The sequence below is a fragment of the Trachemys scripta genome, chromosome 1, assembly GCF_013100865.1.
Source record: "Trachemys scripta elegans isolate TJP31775 chromosome 1, CAS_Tse_1.0, whole genome shotgun sequence".
Lineage (NCBI taxonomy): Eukaryota > Metazoa > Chordata > Testudines > Emydidae > Trachemys > Trachemys scripta.
The window spans coordinates 163,298,516-163,319,395 of NC_048298.1; the positions used below are offsets into that span (position 1 = coordinate 163,298,516).

The following is a 20,880-nucleotide window of genomic DNA, read 5'->3' on the forward strand; positions in this document are numbered from 1 at the left end:
AGGGGATGTTGTGAAGGCCAAAAGTATAACTGAGTTAAAAAACAAATTAGATAAGTTCATGGAAGATAGGTCAATCAGTGACTATTAGCCAAGATGGTCAGGAACATAACTGCATTCTTTGAGTGTCCCTAAACCTCTGACTGACAGAAGCTAGGACTGGACAACAGAGGATAGATCACTTGATAAATTGCCCTGTTCTGTTTATTCCTTCTGATGTATCTGGCCACTGTTGGAAGACAGACTATTGCACTAGATCGGGGTGGTCAAACTACGGCCCACAGCCTGGATCCGGCCCCTCAGGGCTTTGGATCCGGCCCGCGGGATTGCCCCCGTAGCACCGTGGGCCCCGCGCTGCTCTCAGAAGTGTCCGGCACCACGTCCCTGTAGCCCCCGGGCGGGGGGGCAGAGGGCTCCGTGCGTTGCCCTTGCCTCCAGGCACCACCCCCTGCAGCTCCCATTGGCCGGGAACGGGGAACCACGGCCAATGGAAGCTTCGGGGGAGGTACCTGGAAGTGCGGCAAGGGCAGAGCACACGGAGCCCTCCGTCCTCCCTCCCCCAGGGGCCGCAGTGCTTCCTGGAGCAGCGCAGGGACAGGGACGGCATGCAGGAAGCCTGCCCTGGCCCTGGTGCGCGCCGCTGCCATCCCGGAGCCGCTTTAGGTAAGCGGTGCCGGGCTGGAGTCCAAAACACTCCTGCCCCCCGCCCCCCAACTCCCTGCCCTGAGCCCCCTGCCGCACCCCACACCTCTTCTGCACCCCAACCCCCTGCCCTGAGCCTCCTCCCGCAGTCTGCACCCCTCCTGCACCCCACACCCCAATCCCCTTTTCTGAGCCCTCTCATACACCCTGCACCCCTCCTCTGCCCCAATCCCTTGCCCTGAGCCCCTTCCTGCACACCGCACACACCGCACCCTAACCCCCTGCCCCAGCCCTGCATACAATTTCCCCACCCAGATGTGGCCCTCGGCCCAAAAGGTTTGCCCACCCCTGGGCTAGATGGATCATTGGTCTGACTCAGTAAGGCCATTCTTATGTTCTTACCACAACCAGGAGTCAAATCTTCTGTTTCCAGCTCTGTCAGTGGTTTATTGTGACTTTTGATAAGTCATACAGGACGAATTTTCACAAGTGTCTGCTAGTTTCAAAAATCTTAGATTTTTGGTGCCTAACTTGAAACACTTAAGATGTGGTTTTCAGAGAGAACAAACCACCATAACGCCCACAAAAGACAGCGTTAACTGTGGGTGCTCAGGATTTCAATTCCGTATGAATGTAATGTGAAGGTTTCAGAAAGCCATCCAGGCTTTGGACCCTTTCCTTGACAAAACAAGGGTTCACAGGTTGAGAGCAGCTGTAGCATGGTATCCCTTCTGCTACTCCTGAGTGGGTCTCCTCTCAGAGGCATAATCTTTTCAGCTGTTACACCATAATTGGGGAAGGTGAAAAGTGAGAGAAGTAGCCCTAAAAAAATATCAGTCCCCTGAGAGAGAAAGGAGACAGAGACATTGCTCACTGCTGTTCAAAACTGAGCTACAAAATCTAGGATTATATTGGATAAAATGAAGCACTGAATCACACCTTTCTTTATGCCGATGGAGGCAAAAAAAATCTGACACAAGGGAAGAAGGGGATGGAAAAGTCTGAACTGCCTCTAATCTGCATGAAGAGCAGCATAGCCCAAATGTCTTGGACTGGAAGAGAGAGGTCAGGACCCAGAAAGCAGGAATAAGAAAGCAACAGAAGTTGGTTTGAATAACAAAACAAAAACAAAAAACAAACAAAAACACACACCTATGAAAAGTGGAAGTGCAAAGAAAGTAAATACATTTCTGAGCAGATGAAATGGGAAGAACAGGGCAGAGGCGTTACCATAAAATGTACAGAGCAACAAAGAAGAGGAGGAAAAATTACTATCTTCTCATGCTCCTATACGTCTGTTGATCTATAAGGTGCCACAGGACTCTTTGCTGCTTTTACAGATCCAGACTAACACAGCTACCCCTTTGATACTATCTTTGTGATGTTTACATTAACCTTTCTAGAGACTTATATAGTAGCACCTGGGATACTCTGGGACTTTGCAAAAATTTAAGCTTATTACAGTAATGGTGGCATTAACTATCTGTTTGTTTATGAAGCAGTAATAACTGGAATAAGAAAAAAATTTACATACAGTTTCAATTAAAGACATTCAACTACTTTTTTCCGCTTTCATTCTGACAACACATATTACAAATGCAAAATAAAAAAACCTCAGAAACAGCAGTCTAAATACATTTTTAAAGATTCTTATATTTGGCATTAAATTTAAAATACAGCTGCCCTTTAAAATGAGACTGCCTCTGATGACAGTGAAACGATTATTCCTATGCCAAAGTAAAAGCATATATTTTTGTGTATAGATGCACTGACCTCATTAGGAGACTTAGAATAAGTGAAACACTAAGATACTTCACTAAAACTGAAGTGTTCTGTGAAGATACTTACAAACAATCTTCCGAGGCACCATTCCATTATCCATTTGAAGTCTGTCTTCCATGAATGCTATTCCAAGGTTACTGAAGTTATCCACACTTGCTTCAGCAATTAGTTTATAAGGTTCTCCAGGTTTATAGGCCAATGGTGAACAATAGTCTGACCACTTTACAACCTAAGAAGATAAAAAACAACATATTTTCCCGTTCTAAAGAGAGATCAATTAAAAAATACAATTCCATGAACATGCATTACTAAACAAAGGTGACATTTCTACCCTGAAGAGTTTACAGTCTAAAAAGAGACAAACAGGCAGAACCAACACAGAGAATATTAACTTAAACATAAATAATAAAGTTAGCACAATTCAAACACTGGGTGACAAATATCAGTTCAAAAAGGACTGATCTTTAAAAAAAAACTCTGTATCCCAAGGGAGATCACTGAATATATCATTTTCAAAACCAGTTTCCTTAAAACCATGTTGTCTTTAAAAAAACAAAAAACAAAAGTAATCACTGCAATTAATTTTACCCTGGAATAATACATCCCAGATAGAGTTCCCAATTCCAATTGACATTTCTGCACATAGTGCATCCTCTGTGGCTAAGAATGTCAGTACATAAACTCAAGTACACCCAAAACAACCTTATCAAAGAAGGGTCATGTTTTGTACGAAGTATCAGGTGCTACATAACTTCCATTCAGTCTTGACAAAGGTAAACAAGAGCACTTCTAAACAGTTTTGAGAAGAAAGAAGAGTGCAACAAATACTTTTCCCAGAGATCAAAGCTTTGGAAATCCTGGCTAGCACACACTAAAGGATTTCCTATAGTAAGCAGCATGGAAAGCATTGTATTCTACAACTGAAGCTCTTCACTTGCTCTAACACTTAAATACACCACTGACATGCCTTTCAAATACAAAAATTACATAAAGGATTCAGGGGCAAGAAGCAAAAGTAAGCCACTTGGATTAAATTAGTCAGCAAGTCATTTTATAAACTTTTGAAAAATCTCCCTATCAAGAGCAGAAAAATTCTAACACACAAAAGACCCAAGATCTACATCAGTTTCAAGCCTATTTTATTCTTAAGATAAAAGCACTACAGAGAAAACATATTAAAGCCAGTAAGAGACCCTACATACATGCTAATAAGTTTACCAGAGTTCACTCCAACCCTAACATGGGCTCTGGCAGGAGCAGTCCTTCAAACCCCTACGCATCAGGTTTCCTTGTGTTTTGAAGTTCATCACTGCTTAAGCTCAGCACCAGTATAGAGTTTTAGGGGGCCTCAGTAAGCCCATTCTTTCCAAACTCTTCCCTAAAGAGTGAGGCCCTCCATAGACCAGGGGTCCTGTCTGTTTGCTGGATGAGGAAAAAGGTCCTGAACCTGTTTAGGCTATTTATCCAAAAATCTGGTTTTTGCCTGTTGGTCCCTGTAGAATCCAGTTTGAGCTAATATATGCAAATCTCCCCGGAGTTTGGCTTCAAAGGGCTGATAACCAGCAGAATTATATTAGCATTCCCCTCCCCCTAAAAGAGTTACATAAAACTCTAACGTAACACATATGCAATTGCATTTTTAACACAATGGACCCCAAAGATATTTAACCTAATTCAATAAAGTTTATCTTAATTCCATAAGGTTTGTCTTTATCACAGGATATTGTCGGTCACATTTCTAATACTACTACTTTATATTTTAGTGTCTTCTATCCCTGGAGGACCTCAAAGCACGTTATAAACATTACAAATTTAGCTTCAATACTTTACTCATCTATCTCACAAAGGGCATTAGGGTGGAAGCCTGACTGGAGACAGGAGCCCTGGTGTGTGGTAGCCTGCCTTAAACCATTGAGTAAGAGAAGGCGTGTGCCAGATCCTAGGGTTGATTGAGGCCCAGAAGCCACTAGTTAGGAGGATGGGAAGTGAAGTGAACCCACCCATTACTGATGAGCTCACTGTCAGGAAGGAGGAGCTGCCCATAGGGGTAAAGGGAGAGCAGCATCTGAGGGGCCCAGACCACACAGGCAGGAAGTAGTGGAGAAGCTTCTGGGAATCTGTGCTGCTCTGAGTGAATAAGCAGAAGCTTCCTCAATGCAGTAATAATGCTCTGTAACCTTGGGGAGTCTGGAGATTTGGAATGGCAAAAGTAGTGAACCTTGGAGTTTGAATCTGCTGGATGAAGTGAAGACTGTGGAGATAAGAGTTTCAGTGAGGAATCTCCCTCCCTGGGAGCTCTGCAGGTAATAATATCATCTATGTTGGACTGAGGTGTGATTGGTATGGAGTCTCTCTTTCCTAGTGGAAGTTCATGAAGTTTCAACAGAACTTTGAAGTTGAGAGTTGGTTGGCATTGATGGATCTGGAGAGCAGCTCACCCTGTCCGCTTTGTAGACAGCTGCAATATCACAGCAGTGATCGCTTAGCAGCAAACGAGATGGAGTGAGCTGGGAAGGAGTCCTGTCTCCCACTTTTTTGAGAATAGCAGGATGGCCCCAATTTGAAGACTGAGAGCTCTACTCCACCCTTCCCTCAGTTGTGTGTGGTCCTGCAGTGCGTAGGCATTTGCCTTGGAGATTGTTTGAGGAACCCCATATTAACGATAAAGCCTGGACAGCACATTTTGGCCAGGTCTTTAATGACTCCCCTTAACCAGATTTTTTTTTTAAACCTAATTCTACTATAGTAGATGAAATGAGGAATCCTCTCTCTGATTTACTACTCTGGCCTTCAGTAGCAGACAGTGAAATCCAGTCTTTTATTTTAGCCCAATGACAGAAAACAGCTCCAGAGGAAGATGATCTCCCCACTGAAGTCCTTCAGCAGACTCCTGATTGGTGGTCTTCAGTCTCAGCTGAATTATTGATTATCATTAATCACACTGGAAGGATTCTGGCTGGCTGGCAGTTTAGTATCATAGTTCCTATTTTTTAAAAAAGGGAATAGAAAGAATCCTGCTTCATATAGACCTATTGATCTGTTAAATGTGGCAGGGAAAATTTATTCTAGATATTTACTATCCAAACATGAAAATATGGGCTTGTTTACTACATGAAGAAGAGACCAGCTTCGGGCTGGTAGAGCCAGAATTGATAAATTGTTTTATTCTAGCCTATATTATTTATAGCTATACTGTGGTTGAGGGCACTAACTTGCCACTTTCATAGATCTAAAGATGGCATTTGATTCTATTAACCAAGACAATCTTTGGGTGAAATTAAGAATGATGGTGTCACCTGGCTGTTCGCTTCTCCCAAGCACCAAAGCATGCACTGCTACGCCCAGTCTTTTCAAGGAGGTTTATTTCTTAAATGCAGGTTATCAAACAAACAGAAAATAGTCTTAATTCAGTCCTTGGCCCCAGGCTTCAGGGATACCCTGCCAGGGATCTTTGGCACGCCAGCTCCTGGCAGTCTTCCAGTCGGCTCTGCTCCCTTCCTGGAACAGAAGCCAGAGGACTGCTTCCCTGAGCTCCTGGCCCATTGCTCCAGGGACCCATCACAGGAGCTAGCTCCACTCCACTGTGGCTTTCCCTCACAAGGCTCAGCCTGTCTCAGGCCTTTCTCCTTCCAGCTGTCTATTAGTAGCCCTTTACAGACCCAGGTGTAGCCTAGCCCTCTTTAATTAGCTAGATTGGACTCACCAGATCCAGTCCAGGGGTTCAGTCTATTCACAGAGACCAGATACCTGTGATAGATGGGATCAATCTAAAACTTCAGTATATTTTGGAGACTCTACATGAAGGCAATATGGCTAGGGTAAGAACTAAAGTCAAAGTTGAACATATTAATATTTTCCCTGCTTCTCAGGGAGTATGTCAAGGATGCCTTCTAGCACCTCTTCTCTTCAAATGTATATATTAACGATGTGATGTATGTTTTAAAGGAAGATAATTTCTCTCCATCACAAATAAAGGGTAGATCTATCCCAGCGTTATCATATACCAATGACAAGGCTGTTTTATTGTGAACTCTAAAAGGCCTTTACCTGTTATCTCGTTTTTCTTCTTATTGTAATTCTCAAGACATGGTTCTCAATTATAAGAAGGCCAAGGTCATGATTTTTGGGATGACCCCTCCACATATTGGGTTGAAGATAGAAAACCACCTTGCAGAAAGTCTTTGCTTTTACTTATTTAGAAATAAAGTTTCATCATTCGGGCTGTTGGTCCCCTTATCATAAAGGCTTAAATAAAAGATCCTTAGCTCTGCTCAAGGTGTGCTCTGTTTTACACACTCATATGGTGGGAACAGAACAGCCCTGGTGCTAAGAATTTGTAATGCTAAAGTAATATCACAGATATTTATGGGGCCGAAGTCTGGTTCAGAGGTCAAATTTCATCACTAGAAATTGTTTCAATAAAAGGTAGATATGGAAAAGTTCCTTCACATCTTTGTTTTTGGCCACATAAATCTGGAGTGCTGGAAAATCTACCTCATCTTTTGGATTTTAGAATTTTCCAGCTTCTGAGAGCAGGCTGGATTTTACCTCTTTTTTACAAAAAATAATCTTTATCACCATATCAAAAAAGATAATGTTTTTAGTATTTTCTCAGTCCTTGGAAGTAATTTAATCGGTGGCAATTTTTGTCCTTTTAGCATTGCGCTGAAGAAGAGAGAGTTTTAATTAGGTTCTGATTGACAATTTAATGTATCATATGGGTATTGCTGTTGTTTTAGATTATGTATGTTTCTCTGTTTGTATTCACAAAAGACATGTCAGATGCAAGCTAATAAAACGGACTGATTGAGTTAAGTCTTACCCCTATTTTACAGAAAGATAAATTGAGGGACAGATTAAGAGCCTGGTTTTGGCCTGAATTCAGCAATGACTTCAATGGGACTTTTCACAGGCTCAATGTTTGGCACGTGCTTAAGTATCTGAATGAATAGGGGTCTTTAAGAGTTACCAAGCACTGCAGTTCATTTACAACAACTAGCATTGTAGCTGCTCAGCACATCTGAAAATCAAGCCCTAACTGACTTGCCCAAGGTCATGCTGGAAGTCTGTTGCAGTCCAGAGCAAAACCTAAATCTCCTGATTCCTAGTCCTGTGCTTTAATCACAACACCATCCTTCTTTCCTAATAGAACTGAGGGAGGGCACACAGACCAAAAGGCACCACCAATGAAGTGCAAGTGGGGCGCTACCATTCGTGTTACATGGCTTCACCATACCTGGAGGGAAACAAATTTCTCCCAAAATCTAGTACTGAAGTGTTTAGCTCCCTTACAACTTTAACAGACCACAATAACCAGATGGCCAGCTTTATCAGGCTGTTTGTTACCTACTCTCTCTCTTCCTATTTTAAAACTATTGCTTTTACAATTACCATCCACCAGCCCATTTAAGAGCATTGCTGAGAACTAATGGTCTTAGTAAAATGCCTCTGATTTTTATCCTGAAATATAATACAGTGCTGCTCCAGACAGACACAGTAGTGGTGGGCTATAAATCCAATGAATAAGAATAGGTATGATAATCTGGATGGAAGTTATATTTTGTCCCTTATCACACTATTTCTATATCCACCTATCATGTGATAAAACTTTTTTAAATTTCAAAATGTATTAAATAGTTTAAACTACTAAACACACTTTGTCAGAACTACTTTGTTTAAAAAATGAACAGAACTACTCACCTTTTTTGAGAAGCTAGTCTGTAAATCATCTGCCTTGGCAGAAACACTTTCAGTCACAAATGCTATATGGTCTGCATCAAGTATTTTATCAGAATAAATAAAAGGAGATATGAGAAGTAGAGTCCATTTGTTTAAGTCATCCAGGGACTAAAAGAAATAGGAAACAAAGAAGCATCAATATATTTTGGAAATTGCTTTGAAGTATCTTTATATTCCTTAATTAGCAAGTATTTCGCTTTTAAGATTTCATCAGTTACAGTAATTTTCCAGTAACTTACCTATTTAACAGCTAACCCACTGCTTATATGGCTGGCTCTTTTTGTATCAACACATCCTTAAAGCCAAACTATTATTTTCCTGTTACGTAGGGAGGTAGTAACAAAAAGTAAGCAGGGCAAGGCAAGCCAGGTAATGAAACCAAGAGGTCAGGTTGGCTAGACCATGGGAAAATTGGGAAGCTTCCTTTTTAATTTATGCAGGTGTTGTTGCAGACGCAGAATCCAGCTTTAATCAAATATATGTATATAATCATGTAGGCATATCATATAATGGTTTAATTACAATGAACTGTTTAGGTTGAAGGCTGCAGCGCAAGGTAGGATTAGGTGGGACATACTTACTGCATCATATGTTGTGGTTAGAGTAGATAACATCGGGGGGCCTGTGTTCAAACTGAAAGCAGTCTGTTCATTCCTCAGCAACCCTGGCAGAAGCCAGATGCACGTAATGACATTTGCTGGGCATTGAACAAAGGTGGGTGTTTTTGGAGTATCTGAAAATGTAGACATGCTTGCAAAGTGTGCTATATGTCACATTAGCAATTTGTGTGCTGTCAGTGGTTGGGGAAGACTGTAGTATGATAACAGATTGCGGGAGGTGGTAAATCAGGTCTCTTCCACAGGCCCCTAGGTACAGAAACAGGGTCTGGGGTTAAAGGTGCAGAAATGGGGGAGCAAGCTGAAAGTGGAGGGCTGGCCAAAAGCCTCATCTCTGGTTAAGCTTGGGGTTTTAAGGTTAATTCCAAAGGAGAACCCTAACAAGACAGATAGGACATATTTATGGGAAGGGTTTACTTCAGGGTTCAGAATCCCCTATATAGCGGAAAGAAATCATGTCATCCAAAAATTTGAAACCCTTAGTGGGGTTAGGTCATGTTGTAAAGAAAAAGACTGCACAAGAACAGAAGGCTAGTAGAATAGCCGGACCATTCAAGCATTTACCTATAAAGAACTTGTGGGTGTCTCCCCTGGGCTTGGTCCCTAAGAAAGCCCCAGATGAGTATCGATTGATACCTTGCCATACTCACAGGGCAGCTTAGTTAATGATGCAACAGACCCAAACGGATGCTGCTAGCACTCCGGAACCTTGATATCTGATGCCATTCAGTATATTGCAGAGATTGGTGGCATCATGAACATTTAAGAACTATGAGGGAAGTTTTAATGATTTTGTGCAATTTAGAAGAGGGTGCGCCTGTCCATGATGTGGCTGATTACAGAGGACCAGGTGTTTCAATACACAGTGGCGTTGGCAACACAGAGACTGCCATCATCAACCATCTCCCAGTTGCCTATTGGTTCTTACAGTTGTCAGTAGGCCTCATGGTTACCCTGATCCTTGCAGCGGGTTTTTAGTTCGGAGGTATATAATGGGGCAGTCACAAAGCATAGCCCTTACAGGTGACACACATTGTTCCATCACTGTTAATAGGCTTAGGGATTTGGTGCAAATTCTGGAGCACAGGTCATTGTGGACAAGAGGTGGCCTTGTTCAGGGCTGCATTCCTCATAGCATATTTGGGGCTTTTAGGATCAGCAAACTAGGGGTTGGGTCACAGAGGGATACTTCAGGAAGGGCTTTGGAGTTGATAGATTGAGCCTTGAGGTTGTCAAAGACAGATCAGGGAGGTTGGGGTAAATACATTATGCTTCAAGAAGGCAGTGATGTCAGGATCTGCCCTGTGAGGGCATATATGAAATAAGACCAGTTAAGAAACGTCTGTGAGGGCATATATGAAATAAAACCAGTTTATTCATGGAGACACAAGCCTCCTAACAATGTATCAGTTGGTTACAATTTTCAGATCGGGGCTGATGAGGTTTGGGCTTCCAGTCCTCCGTAAATTTGATTCCCACTCATTCTGGATCAGGGCAGCAACACAGCTGGGTCTGGGGCAATTCAAGCAATTGGGCATCGGCACTCTAATGCATATAGGTTGTACATGAGACTACAGGTTGGGAATCAGGTATAATTTTCTCATGTTTCCTTTCAGACATATGCAGTCAGGCTAAGTAGAGGGTGGGGTGGATCTGAGGGCACAGTATTGTCTACTGGGCACATACGCAGATTTCCGGGTTGCCTGGATGTTCACAGATGAGCCTCAGTGACAAAGCAATCCAGAGCTGGCTGGCAGGATGGTCATGCTATGGGACCAGCTGATGCCCGTTTTATACTCTGTGGTGGCCCACAAGCAGGCACTGGATGCGACTGAGGTTCATCTTGGGGACAACAATTTGGGAATGTGCAAAGGGGTAGACTTGATGCTCAAAGCCAAGAGGGACTTGGGGACAATGGCTAGAACTTTTCCCAGGAGTCCAACTTATTTGGTCTGATATGTTGCAACACAAAGTATGGTGGGGAGCCTTGGAGCCCCCAAAGGTCAACAAGAGTAGGACGTATGTTAACAGGGAGGTGGCCAAGTTTATATGTAATCAATGGTGGTTAGCAGTTCCTCATCCAGACATAGCCTATGGGGCACCAGAGTTATTCAGAGAGATTGGGATATCTCTTTCCAACTGGCGAGTGGAGATATTTTTGGCTGATATTAAAGAAGGCACCAGTAAATGTCTGGGAACTTGACTAGGTATGGTGTGGAGGCAACCAAGCTAATTGCTGGCACCTCTTTGTGGCAGATGTCCAGTGTAGGTACACCAGTGGGAATGGACATCGATTAGATAAAAAATTGATAGGTAAAGGTTTTAAAGGAGGTATACTTTAAAAGAGAGGGGAAAAGGGGAGTTCAGGGCTCCTACAACGGGGAGTCAAACCCCTCCCCTCTTCTTGGTGCTCTTAACCATCAAATGAAGGGTTGGTAGGGTCCCATCATCAAGATGGCTGGAACTAGAATGGACAGGAAGAGGTATGACGGTAGCCCTAAAGTATAGGGAAATCATCACGAAATTACCTGTAGTGTACAATTTTATCTGCCAGGTACTCCCAGATATTTTAAGAACAAAGTTGCAGCCTAATTAAAAGCACATCCAGTCTCCCCATCCTTCTTCTTGCATAGCCAGACTGGCTCTTTTTATATCAACACATCTTTAAAAATAGCCAAACGTGATTTTCCTGATGTGTCAATACTATGCTGTATCCTCTCTCCTTTCTACATCACATGATTTCAGGTGCAACAATATTTAAAAATCCTACAACTTACTGAGAGCATGTTTATAAATATTGTAACTACATCCGGTAGCAGCAATGTCGAAAAATTATTTGAAAGATCAGAACACTTAAGCAACCATCTAATATTTGTTATTATTCTACCAAAAAACCATGTTTAAAATTTATTTGTGGCTGAATTAACTATTTTTCAGTTGTATTTTACAGAAACTATCATTAATATTTCAAACTACAGACCTTTTTTGGCACTAAACTATACTGGGAGCAAATCAGGTCAAACAAGGTGCTGTGAATCTTCATTAATTTCACACAATAGAGTAAGTGTGAATTTCCCTGACTCAGGCCTTAAGGGTGTACAACCGATCTGTATTCAAATGAAAATATGTCAACTTTTTTAATTATCTGTCTAAAGAAGAATTAACTGAAGGGACTGGTAATGGGTTACATCACCAAAGCCTGCCTGCTTTACTAAAGCAAGGTGCAGAGTCAATACAACTACTCTTTAAAGTCAACAGGAATTGGCTTATAAAGCTTTTCATTATCTTAAGCACCTGGTTTGATAAAGGTCAGAAGTAATCTTGAGAAGCTGCCATTTATGACCTTATGGTACCTTGTATTAAGGAAGCTACTGATCACAGTCCAGAGCCCAGTAGACAATCAACCCCATCACTGAAAGCCTCAGAGGAGTCAAAGGTAGGAGGATTGAACTACCCTCACCATAAGGTTCAGGACTAAGTGGAGAATTCTGTATTGCTTCTGCCTATGATGTAACTATTGGAGAGAGGATAGAGACCAATATGTCACATCACCAGCACTTAAAAATCATGTAGAAAAAAACCAAGTGATTAGATTACAAAAAGCTCTCTCTTTAAGAGTGTTAAGTAATATTTGAATCCATTCTAAAGAGTACATTTAGAAATATTCATTTGTACTGTTGTAGCCCTCAAATTTTCAATCAGGTTTGAGGGCCCACTGTACAGACATGGGTAGAAACAGTTCCGTGTCCTGAAGATTGACAAGCTAATTAAAAGTCATAAACTCTTTTGGAACTCTTAAAACTCAAAAATGGCCAGTAACTTTTAAAAACATTTTATATAAGAAAAGCACTTCTCTGGAAGGGTGAGACCAAATTTCTGAACCTCTTAAAAAATTATAAATGCAAAACCGACATGCTTATAACACAGCCTGCTTGAACAATACTATAGACACAAAAGCTATCTTTAATATTTAAGTACAGAAGAGCATCTGTGTTTCCAAAAACCAACCGAAGAGGACAAAAATGACATTGTTTAAGAGAAGCTTAATGTATGGTGCAAGTAAATCCAGAGTAAACCACACAGGACTTTTGTAAATCAACAGGCATAACTCCCATCACCTCTAGTCAAGTGGAGAATACGCTTTCTTGGAACCTGAACCAACTATATAACTTTCCTTAGATTCTGTCGCCATGGTTTTTGAAAGAGAAAAACAAGCATTAAGGCATCTGTTCACAAGCAAGGGAGCAGAGAAACAGACTGTTCTATGGACCAACTCAGTCAATATTTGGCAGCCTTTTCGTGGCTTACTGAAAACATTTCCTCTTTACCCATGTAATTTGAGGAAAGCTTTTCTGCTTCCTGAGAAGAGTACTTCATGCTGGAAGGGCATAACGAGTGGGGGGATCCCACAGGGATCGGTCCTGGGTCCGGTTCTGTTCAATATTCTCATCAATGATTTAGATAATGGCATAGAGAGTACACTTATAAAGTTTGCAGACGATACCAAGGTGGGAGTGGTTGCAAGTGCTTTGGAAGACAGGATTAAAATTCAAAATGATCTGGAAAAACTGGAGAAATAGTCTGAAGTAAATAGATTGAAATTCAATAAGGACAAACGCAATGTACTCCATTTAGGAAGGAACAATCAGTTGCACACATACAAAATGGGAACTGACTGCCCAGGAAGGAGAACTGCAGAAAGGGATCTGGGGGGTCATAGTGGATCACAAGCTAAACATGAGTCAACAGTGTAACGCTGTTGCAAAAAAAGCAAACATCATTCTGGGATGTATTAGCAGGAGTATCGTAAGCAAGACACGAGAAGTAATTCTTCCGCTCTACTCTGCGCTGATTAGGCCTCAACTGGAGTATTGTGTCCAGTTCTGGGCCACATTTCAGGAAAGATGTGGACAAATTGGAGAGAGTCCAGAGAATTGCAACAAAAATGATTAAAGGTCTAGAAAACATTACCTATTAGGGAAGATTGAAAAAATTGGGTTTGTTTAGTCTGAAGAGGAGAAGACTGAGAGGGGACATGATAACGTAAAAGATTGTTACAAGGAGGAGGGAGAAAGATTGTTACAAGGAGGAGGGAGAAAAATTGTTCTTCTTAACCTCTGAGGATAGGACAAGAAGCAATGGGCTTAAATTGCAGCACAGGAGCTTTAGGATGGACATTAGGAAAAACTTCCTAACTGTCAGAGCGGTTAAGCACTGGAATAAATTGCCTAGGGAGGTTGTGGAATCTCCATTATTGGGGATTTTTAAGAGCAGGTTGGACAAATACCTGTCAGGGATGGTCACTCTAGATAATACTTAGACCTGCCTTGAGTGCAGGGGACTGGACTAGATGACCTCTCAATGTCCCTTTCAGTTCTATGAATTTTTGATTCTACCTGATCAACAGTATGCTTCATAAACATTTCAATTACATTCCTTTTTAAATGGTTGGTGACAACTGCAGCCACAGTACCTGAAGTGAACATCCACGTACAGAGAACCATTTGAATGCTAGCAAAAAGGAGAGATTAAGAAACATTCCTTTCCACATACATAGATAATATTCAGATATATAACCACTACAAAAACTATTTTAAATATTTTTATATATCTATATCAAAGCAGACAACCATCACTGATGGCTAAAGGGACACTTTACATTTTAATATGCAATACAGAAATAGATTTGTTTACAAATAAAAATTTTAGAAACCCAATTTTAAAACTTTTAAAATCAATTTTCTGTTTGCAATTCTCAGCTTGTTCAGTGAATATCAAAAATTTACTTTCAGTATTTTTTATAAATAAGTTTCATGTAAGTTTCTTAGTGCTACACTATTTGCATTTCAAATAAAAGCTCTTTGTCTTCACTTTCAACACTGTTCATGACCTATCCCTCCCTCAACCTATCATTCATAGATTATGAACCTCCCTATCTTCTCATTTACTATTGTTGTCAACTCCCACCTCTGATCAGCCCATGATGCCAGCCTCCATTGTCCGCTTGTTAAATTCTCAAACAAGCACCTTCGCGCTTTCTCCCATGTTCCCCTCACACTATGGAGAAGCTGTGCATAAATATCTGCAAAGCTACATCATTATCCTCCTTTAAACTCTCTATTTCTGCAATGCCTACAAAAAACTTAATAATTAGGCTGCTGGTGTGGTAAGACCATTGCCTGTTAGGCTGACCTGTAGCATCAAATTATTTGCCTGTACTTTCCTGTCATCTTTTGTCTGATACTTAAATTGTAAACTCTTTGTGGCAGGGATACACTTTTTATTCTGTATTTGTGCTGCATCTAGCACAAAAATGGGGTCTGGTCCTTCACTGGGACTCCTAGGCCCTAAGACAAAACAAAAAACTAGCAGATATGCTTTAAAATAACTTTTCACTGACATTCAAAAGGCTTATGGCAAACATTTCTATTAGCTTTTAAATTTATAAAAACTTGTTTTGACCAAATTTAAATATGGGCCCAAATTTAAGTCAACAGTGTTCCTTTAAGGCTGAGACAAATCCATAAAAGCAAAGAATATCAAAGACAGACCTAAAGCTTAACTACTGTGAGGTAAGGTAACAGGCAATCTCTGATTGTTCTTGGTATATTACATTTCCTCCTTAATTAAGCTTTTTCCTTATTTTTTGCTTTGAGTGTTCAATATTTTTCTTTGGATTAGTTTTTGTTGTATAAATTCTCTGAATTTTAAAAGTGATTTCTAATCTAACAATGTATACAGTAATTTTATCTAATTGTAACATCAGGACATATTTAATCATGCAATTAAAACATTTTACACAACCATTTCACCAGCCTAACCCAGCCTACTAGATGAATTTTTGTACGTATAGTGCATGGACAGATTCTGCAGAATCTAACTTTCATTTAAAAACACAAAATATTCAAACTCTTATGCTGCAAAGATAACATCTCCAAAACTGAACTGAGCTAAAACCAAGGCACTACCATCGTTTTGAATCTGCAAACTAAGGCTGTGTCTACATTTACGAGCTTACAGTAATACAGCTGTGCCGCTATAAGGCTATGTCTACTCTGCGCACCTTATGTCTCCAGCCAACAGAGCACTGCCCACCTCAGCACTTTTCATCAATAAAACTTTTTTCACACCCTTGACTGACAAAAATTTTACCGACAAAAGTGCAGTGTAGATACAGCCTAAAAGTGCCCATGTAGTCGCCTTATGCCGACAGGAAAGAGTCTCCTACCAACATTGTGCTGTGCACACGAGCGTTTATGCTGGCAAAATTTATGTCGCTCGGGGGGTGTTTTTTTCACACCCCGTGTGACAAAATTTTTGCCAACATAAGTGCTCATGTAGACATGGCCTAAATCTCTCCCTTCTCCCATTTATGTTAATGAGAGGTGAACCCTTAAGCCCACTGAGGGCATTTAAATATGGGTATCAACTCTTTCATTGCTGATCATTTTAGGAAATGGATCAGGAGTGAAGCTATTGCAGGAAATAAATTGCAGAGGCAAAAACATTAGAGGAAGCAAAACAGAGAAAGGCAGATAGAGTGAGAAAAAGGGCAGAAATAATGCTGGTTCTAAAGGTGAGCATATTTTCCCGTGTGATGCTGAATGTGACAATAAGGCAGTGAACGAATGAATGCTTAAGTTTAGTTACTACATAAAAGACGTATTCTACTCCTCAGTTTTTGTGAAAACCTCCCGTTGTCATGAGCTGGAGCAGCACATTGGATTGAGAGTAGCACGTAGTCCTAAATTTACAGGATGACCAACCACAGACCACAACTCAAAGTGGAAATCAGACCTCTTCACCGAATGAATTAGACACACTTAACTTCAAGTCTTAAACCTCTTAACACTTAGCAAGCACAAGTATAACAGACACTTTTAAACTAAGAAGGCACCATCTGCCTAAGTAACTGCTCCCTTCATATCCTTCACCCACTTGTCTGTGGCTTCTTCCATTATGGCCCACCTATACCAGGAGTCCCGCTCTGACCTAGTTCACCATGCCTCCACCCTCTCCTAACAACATACTTCTGTTAGGCCTATAGCCTCCCAAGTACCTACCTGAAAGGAAAGCAGCACAAAAAACAGCAAAACACACATCTCAACATTCAAAAGAGTAGTATTAATAACAGAGACTAAAATTGACCACTTAAATGGCTTTAAGTTCTGGCCCCATCCATCTTCTCTATAATTTATTAAACAAAGTCCTTACTGCATGGATCTTGCCTTCCTACCTGTCTTCAAAGTGCCTAGAGCACACTTTTAGCACTGTATAAATAAGGCTAAGATTTTGTCACGGGCAAAAAAACAAAAAATTAATGGAAGCTGTGACCTGCTCATGACTTTTAATAAAAATATCCCTGACAAAATGGGGATATACATGTCCCCACACCACCTGAAGCAGGGCAGCCACGCAGGGGCTAGGAGCCGCCTGCAGCAGCTAGGGGCTGTGGGATACCCCTTCCACCTGCAGCTCCAGGGGTCCCCTGCTGCCCGTGGGGGCCAGGAGCTGTGGGATGCCCCCGTCTCCTGTGTCAGCTGGGTGCTGCGGGGTACTCCCACCACCCACAGCTTCAGGGGTCCACAGAGGCAGGAACTCCAGGGTTTCCCCACGGCCACAGCAGCCGGGAGCTCAGGGGTTTCCCTGCTGCCCCCAATGGCTGGGAACTTCCCCCACTACCAGCAACTCCACTGCCCGTGGCGGCCGGGAGCTCAGGAGGTTCTCCCGGGACTCACAGCGGCTGGGAGCTCCCTGCCCCCGCAGGCGGCAGGAGGACCCTGCCCCTCCCTGCCCCTGAAGGCTGAAGTCATGGAGGTCACTGGAAGTCACAGATGCCGTGACTTCCGCAACCTCCCTGTCTAAATCGTAGCCTTATGTATAAATAATTAAACAACATAACTTTGTAAAATGCAACAATTCAATTTTTCCAATCAAAATTTCAGGCTAACAACTCCAATTGTAAACTCACTATCAACGTTTAGCAGTTAAAACATTAAAAATATGTCTGAAATGAACTGATCTCAGTCCAATTCCCAATGAACAAGTGTCCATGTCACATTTCATCACCAAAAGCCATTGTTTGGCTCCACAGACTCCACAAACAAGTACACTTTGAAAAGACATGGAAACAACTGCCACTAAAGGTAGCCACCACCAGATTAAAATTGGGGCAGTCCAGGAAAATTTGTTTTGTTGACACCTGCCCTGTAGTTACAGAGGTCTTCAACCCTTATGGATATCAAGCCAGCATCTTTCAAGGATAATTAATTTAATTTAGAAACATAACATGTCAAAAATGTCATTTAAACCCTAAAGATTTCTTCTTAATATGACTAACACAAAACTATCTAAATTTGTCACAGGAAGTTTTCCATTTCAATATACAGACATTTCCCTGAAATGTTAGAAAACAAGAATCAAATAAAGGAAAGATTTATTGTGTTCAACACTTTGGAATAGGAGGATGCACTGAAGATGCCAGGTATACTTATTCCACATCACCAGAGTTCAGGGAGAGAAATAGGATATTTATAAATAAAATTTAGCACTTATATACAGCGCTGAAAAAACATTAACTGAGCCTCACAAAACCTAGCCCAATATGGGCTAGTTAAGTATTCTTTCAGTTTTACAAATAGAGGGATCCCAGAACTTGACCAAATTCAAACTAAGAATCAGCATTAGAGCCAGGAACAGATCTCAGGAGTTCCCGGCTCTCAAACTCATGCTCAAAATATGCTTTGCACACCATCTTTGCTACTTACAATTCTAAACGTAAGGGAGAGAGAGGGCATCCCATCTCCCCTGTGTCTATCTATATATAGTGAGTCGGTGTGGCTCCCCTCCTGCCCAGCAGAGGGAGTGCCCTTACAGACACCCAAGTGGGCAGAGCCACCGACGCCTGTTCCCGCCCCCCGGAAGTCAAGGGGCGGGACAGGAAGTATAAAAGCCGGCCACCAGACTCAGTGAGGCCCCAGCCACTGCAGGGAGCAGATATGTGGCCGGGAGACCTCCGAGGCCCTTGCCCTAACTGGCCGGAGCTGCCCTGCGCCCACTACGAGGAGGAGCCACCGAAGCCTGTCCGCTCCCGTCATTGCGTGGAGCCCTTGGAACCCTGAAGGTGAGACGCCACCCGAGCCCCTCTGTCCCTGCTGTTACCCGGAGGAGCCGCCCGAGTGCAATTGGCCAGATTTCCCCGAGGAGCTGCCGGACCTGCCACCAAGCCCCGGCCGAGAGGAACCCATGCTGGTGGACTGGACTGGGCCCGGTGCCACGGATGAGGTAGGCCCTGAGGGGGAACCTGGAAGTAGCCTGGGGGTAGCCGACCCCGGTCAGGCTGCAGACGCATATGAGCTGATGTCAGTGTGTTTCGGTCAGGACACCCCACTGACCCGCAGCGGCAGTGGCCGCTGCTAGGGCCCCGGGCTGGGATGCAGTGGAGTGGGTGGGCCTGCGTCCCCCCCTGCCACCCCGCTCACGGGTGGCAGACTTCCCCCTCACCCAACGCTCAGGTATAGGATCCTGAGCTCCATAACTGTTATACTGTTGCTCAGCCCCTGCACCAGAGGGCCTGAGCTCCCTAACTGTTGTATTGTGGCTCAATCCTGTGCCAAAGGACCTGAGCCCTGACCCCGCCAACTATACCGCTGTTCCACTGGTAGTGAGTCGGTGTAGCTCCCCTCCTGCCCAGGATGGTCGAGCCCCGGCACGAACTTTCTACACTATAAAACATAGTAAAGACAAAGATTCGCATGTTCTTAGAGTATGTTAGCCATTATTTCCTAAAAGGGGGGTGTAGACAAGGCAGTGTATTTCTGACCTTGCCTTCACTGGGGGAAAAAAGGTGTAATTTGAACACATAGAATCATAGGGCTAGAAGGGATCTCAAGAGGTCCGAGTCCATTCCCGCATGCTTACGCATAACCAAGTATACCAAGGCCGTACCTTGGAGGTGTTTGTCTAACTCGTTCTTTTAAAACTGCAGTGATGGAGATTCCACAATCTCAACTTGTAACCTATCCGGTACTTCACTATCTTTGTTAGATTAAGAAAAAAATAACCATAAAACACCCATGCAGCAGATTAATCCCATTACTACTTGTTTTATTTTCAGTGGACATTGAGAATAATTTACCCACGTCCTCTATAAAAGCACTTAACATACAGTATTTGAAAACTTAGTCTCCCTGCTAATTCTTCCTTTCTCAAGAATAAAAACAGACCAGTTTTGTTAACCTTTCCTCATATCACGTTTTCTAAATTTATCATTTTTGTTGTTCCCCTCTGGACTCTCTCCAATTTGGCTAAATATTTTCTAAAGTGTGGCTCCCAGAACAGCACACTGTACTCCACTAAGACCGCACCAACGCTGCAGAGTGGAACAATTACCATTCATATCTTAACATACAACACTCCTGTTAATGCACCCAACAATATTTGCCTTTTTCACAACTGCATCACATTGCTGAATTATAAGTCTCTTCGTGATATACTATAACCCCCAGATCCTTTTCAGCAGTACTACCATCTAGCCAGTTATATTCCATTTTGTAGTTATGCTTGATTTTTTTCCTTCCTAAGCACAGCATTTTTGTGACCCAGGAACCAGTTGGTGCCAACTGGGAGAGGGCACAGAAGGTGCATACTATTTTGCAGGGATCCCCTGGATCGGATATATGCATGATAGTTCACTGAAGGATGACATGTAGGGTCTACCAAGAGCCAGTAGCCCACTAGTCATCATAATCATTGCAAAATATATGTATAGATAATATTTAAGGAGTTACATATCTACACTAAAAATTATACTTTTATGGTCTTGGAGTTAAGGCAGGTAACCAGGTGACATTCCTTGGAAATGTTCCTTTCAGGCAGCAAACACCTATGACCCTGTCTGGCTATTTGTGTATTATATCCCTAATAATGTATGCCTATTTGCAGACTAAGCCAGAAGCAAATTAAGAGATTGTGAAATCAACAAAAGCAAAAGTCTACAAGAAGAAACAAAACAGTAGAGGGGGAATACTGTTTATGAATAAAGACAAAGGATTGTTCTGGCCTATCTTGGAGTGCAAGGGGACAGGTGGGATCCTTCACCTAG

General features: G+C 42.3%; 1 protein-coding gene across 4 annotated transcripts in view; it reads right to left on the bottom strand.

Annotated features, from left to right (window-relative positions):
* The window catches only part of LOC117888291 (biotin--protein ligase-like), a 109,275-nt gene that overhangs the window by 42,678 nt on the left and 45,717 nt on the right, over nt 1-20,880 (bottom strand). For all 4 annotated transcript variants that reach the window (XM_034791557.1, XM_034791566.1, XM_034791583.1 and 1 more), the window contains exons 4-5: nt 8,122-8,268; nt 2,488-2,650 (exon numbers count right to left, since the gene is read on the bottom strand). In XM_034791557.1, coding sequence (XP_034647448.1) covers nt 2,488-2,650; nt 8,122-8,268 — 310 coding nt within the window. The remainder of the gene's footprint in view (nt 1-2,487; nt 2,651-8,121; nt 8,269-20,880) is intronic.